Here is a 4,182-nt window from a genome sequence, read left to right on the forward strand (position 1 = left end):
GACAGAGAGAAAAGCATTCATCTCGATAGTACATAAACCTTGGCTTAGTTGAGTGCAAGATTTATAATGAAGAGCGAACTTTTGTTTCAGAGGATTCTCGCTCTCCACTCAGCATTAAAACTATTAGGGGTTTGGAGCTTTAAAGTTTTTTATTTTTCCCTAGTGAAAACATTATCATAGATCTAAGAAGATAGGAAATAGGATGCCTAATATTTGTCTTTGAAATCTAGCTTTGCAGTGCACCTGTTACTGTGAAATAGCAACGACAAGACTGTTAGAAGTGATTACAGATTTAAGGTACCCCACTTCAGGGTGCTTCAATTTGGGCACTTACAAAGGGGCCTGATTTTCAGCAGAGAAAGAGCCAGCATTTAAAAAAATTGCACCCCCTAACAGGTGTCTCAAGCTCAAAATTATTAGCATTATTTTAATGTATCTTGCCCTAAACATCAAATAAAACACACACAAAGAAGCAGTATTAGAATGAAAAGACATTTTATTCACCCACTTCAGAGGCCTTCTCCACCTCGTTCAGCAATGTTAAAGGTTTTACAAAGCTGTAGGATAACAATCAGTGGAACGCAACTAGTCTTGGGTGTTACAAAAGCTGGGACAATGTTTGCCTGGTATTTACATTTTCACTGAATTTCTCATTTAAGATAATGAAGTGATTGGAATGAAGGCACCCTGGTCTAGCCAGAAGAGCTACAGTTCCTATAATGAAGATAGATATTGTCAGTAACTAAGTCAAAATATGTAGGCCTACGACTCATCTGTCAGATTCAGGATGCAATACAAGAGAGAATATACTTACTGAAACTTTCCACAAGGTCAAGGGCAACGTGAGTAGCAATATCCATTCCAGTATTTATGTAAGACTGGCAGTTTTTCAGAGATGAAAGAGAGGAATCCACACCATTGAATGAGATTCTTGCACCACCTGGCATCTTGAAATCGTTACTCTAGAAATAACAGATACAACATTTTGAATGCAGTTTACACCCAAAGAATCTGGGAGAGAAACAGAAGTACAGATAGCTAACCATAAAGCACTGTCAACAGAACCACCAAAACATCAGAGAGCAGGCATGAAATCTTAGCTCAGTAATTTCAGTGGAACCACAATTCACCTCCTATTCAATATTAAGCAAAAGTACACCACAAAAAGCAACCTGCAGTTTTCATGTGCTCATTCCTATTGCTAAACCACAATGAGGTTCAAACTCAATGATTAGGTTCACTTGAAAATTACTGCTCTATTTCAGATCCAAAGAAGCCCACATGCCCAAAAACTTGTCTGTGTTTTCTAGGCATATTATCAATTAGGCTAGAAAGAAATATGACTTCTCGCATCCAATTCAGCTTCACCAACTACAAGCCTGTTTCAACAGATGGCCCTTGGAAAAAATAATCTAACAAAGGGCCACTCTTCTAAGAATGTACTTAACATGAAAACATCCATTTTTAAATAAAAACCCACCTTACCAACGTTGCCTACTTCTCCCAAAGATGCTACAAACTTTTAGTACCAATGTTCCATTAAGACAGAATAGCGTCGCACGGGAATGATATTTATCATCTTTACCACCGTCTTCCTTTCCAACACAGACCCATGACCTACAGCCTTGCAGGGAGTAACTGCTTCCCTGTGTCACTAATGCAACCTTCAAGTGGGTTTGTTTATGCTGTGCCTATCCACACTGTTCACATCAGTTGGCTTCTTCTCAAAAATTCCAACTTCTGCTCTTCCTTCTTCATGCTTTGCCATAACTCGCTCAGACAAGATGTAGCTATTGTAAGAAACATGAACTTGGTCTGCAGAATTTTATACTTGAAGTTGCAGGAGATAAGAAAAATTCTGATCAGCTTTAGATACACAGTTGTTCGCCAAAAAAAATGTTTTGGATAGACAGAAATACTGCATTAGTCCATGTAAAGAACAGCTGATATGTTCAAGGACTATACTGAGATTATATTGTGGGAGGTAGAGAACAGAATCCACAACCAAATTTGGGGTATACAAAAGTTTTATCTGAATCATACACAAAATAACAAGGGGACAAGTTGTTCTATCAACAATAGCCTTTGACAGGCTATAATCCAACAGAACTCTGGAAAATATCTAAACAGAAAGGACAAAGCTTTGCCCAAGCTTTGCATGTCTAAGGCTGTATCTCCCTCTACTACTTTCCCTTGGATTCCAGAACTACATCTTGCACTCACCCATTGCCACATTCCTCACTGCGGACCATGAGACCTGCATACCTGCTGTCACACTCTTTTCTTCTGATGTTTTCTTTCATAACTTTTTTTTTTCCCCATTTAAAAAATGTGCTTGGCCTCTCAAGACTATCTTTTATGACACCATTTTTAGGACATGTGCTTCCAACAACATTTTAACAACAGTTCAAGTTCACCACAACTTGAACTTCTGAATTACATACAAATTGCCTTCCTCTCTATCCCCTTCTATAGGTGCATCTTGCCACAGAGGGGGCAGCAGCCTTCAATGACAGCTCCAGTTATGTCAGCTCATGCTCTCCCCACCAAAAGACAATGATTGCTACCTTAAGAGATCTTTAAGAGCTGTCAAACTGAAAACAGAAGACAAGGAAAAAGTTCCTTACAGAACTCCTTGAAAGTAAAGGATGCTCTTAAAGATTTAATAATAAATGCTTTCAGCTGTTACATTATTTAACTTTTCTTTTTAAAGCACCTGTTTGCCACCTTAGCAAGACTGTTTGTATAGAATGTCTGTGATCCAAATATACACTGTTAAGTAGTCACATAAAATCATGTTTGCTGCTTTATCTTTCTGGGCTCCTTTAGTGTATCAAAGTCAACAGTGAGAACCTAATTCCCTTCTTGAACTTGGTAAATCTCATTCACTGAGAAAGCCTGCTGTTCTTTGGAAATTTCACAGCTACACACTGTGAAAGTCAGGAATCTGAAAAAAACAACAGTGAAAAGTTAAAAAGGCTTCTTCATTCTCTTGACATTTGTGGAAGCACTGAGCAAACTGCACAGGAACAGAAGTTACTGTTTACAATACTAAATCATACCATTGCATTGGTAGTTTCATCTCAATTTGTCTTTTGGAAAATAATTTAAGTACTTTTGGACAAATTTTCCTTTTTTTTTAAATGAAGGATTATTTTTCTTAGAAACTGTTTATGATCCCAACCAAAGATTTCACTCTTGAACTTTCTAAGTGAATTCTTCAACTTCAGCTTGCAGCTGTCCATTCTGCCTTCAGAGGAAAAGCCACATTCCTCACTGGAATTGGGCTTCACAGCAGTGTTTTTAAGGCACTCTTTTTTGCCAGCAAGGTCTTCATTGAAGCACTTCAAATTTGCAACTCCACCCCCAATCCCCTCACTTCTGGAAAATACAACCAGCAAAATCAGAGATGAAAAGGAGACCAAGTGAGACTACTGAGGCAGGGAGGTTTTTTTGTCTTTCAACAATAAGTGATCAAATGGTCCAGACAGGACTACCAATCATCAAACTTAAATTACGGTTTCAATTCTGCCACTTATTTTAAAGATTTGAGAAAATGACCTACTTTCTGTATGCTTCAACATACCAAACTATGAAGCAGAGATTAAAAAAAAAAAGTTACGTCTGTAACACAAGATCTACAGGTGACAAGTGCTCACTGACCACCAGGATTAGTGTCTATCCCCTAAAGACACTCGGTGAACAGCTATCACGGGGAGACGTTCCTTCCCCGCCAGAAAGGTCGGGAGCAGAGCCCACCAAGCAGGAGATACTGCTCTCCCAGCCCTCCACATTACTCCCCCCACCCCATCCACGACAAGCCAGGGCAGCTGGCCCGGCACACCCTGCCCCTTGTCAGCCACGCACGGAGGGCAACGGCCCCACATCCCCCTCCCCGCCCGCCTCTCCCGCTCCCTCGGCCGGGAGAGCGGGGCCACGCACTCCACAGCGCTGCCCTCACCCCGCCAGAGGGGAAGCGAGCGGCGAAGGCAGCCACCCTCACCAGCGGCTGCTGCTCACCTAGTGCCAGCCGCCGAGGCCCGAAGCGAGGATCTGCACACCGACCCTCTCAGCACCAGGAGCAAGGGGGCGAGCTGGGCCCGAGGGAGGCGGTCCGGGCGGGGGGGGGGGGGGCGGAAGCGCCTCATCAGCCGGCGCCTCTCCTCATGACGGCGCTGTCAT

General features: G+C 41.9%; 1 protein-coding gene across 3 annotated transcripts in view; it reads right to left on the bottom strand.

The window, feature by feature from the left end:
* NSMCE2 (NSE2 (MMS21) homolog, SMC5-SMC6 complex SUMO ligase) overlaps positions 1-4,182 on the bottom strand; it is a 140,328-nt gene that overhangs the window by 135,948 nt on the left and 198 nt on the right. For 2 of the 3 annotated variants that reach the window (XM_054814052.1, XM_054814051.1), the window contains exons 1-2: positions 4,021-4,122; positions 815-962 (exon numbers count right to left, since the gene is read on the bottom strand). In XM_054814052.1, the coding sequence (XP_054670027.1) occupies positions 815-947 (133 nt within the window). In that variant the 5' untranslated portion in view covers positions 948-962; positions 4,021-4,122. Of the gene's footprint in view, positions 1-814; positions 963-4,020; positions 4,123-4,182 lie in introns of those variants that run through there. The other variant, XM_054814050.1, reaches the window with a different exon arrangement.

The sequence above is a fragment of the Grus americana genome, chromosome 2 (genome assembly GCF_028858705.1).
Source record: "Grus americana isolate bGruAme1 chromosome 2, bGruAme1.mat, whole genome shotgun sequence".
Taxonomy (NCBI): Eukaryota; Metazoa; Chordata; class Aves; order Gruiformes; family Gruidae; genus Grus; species Grus americana.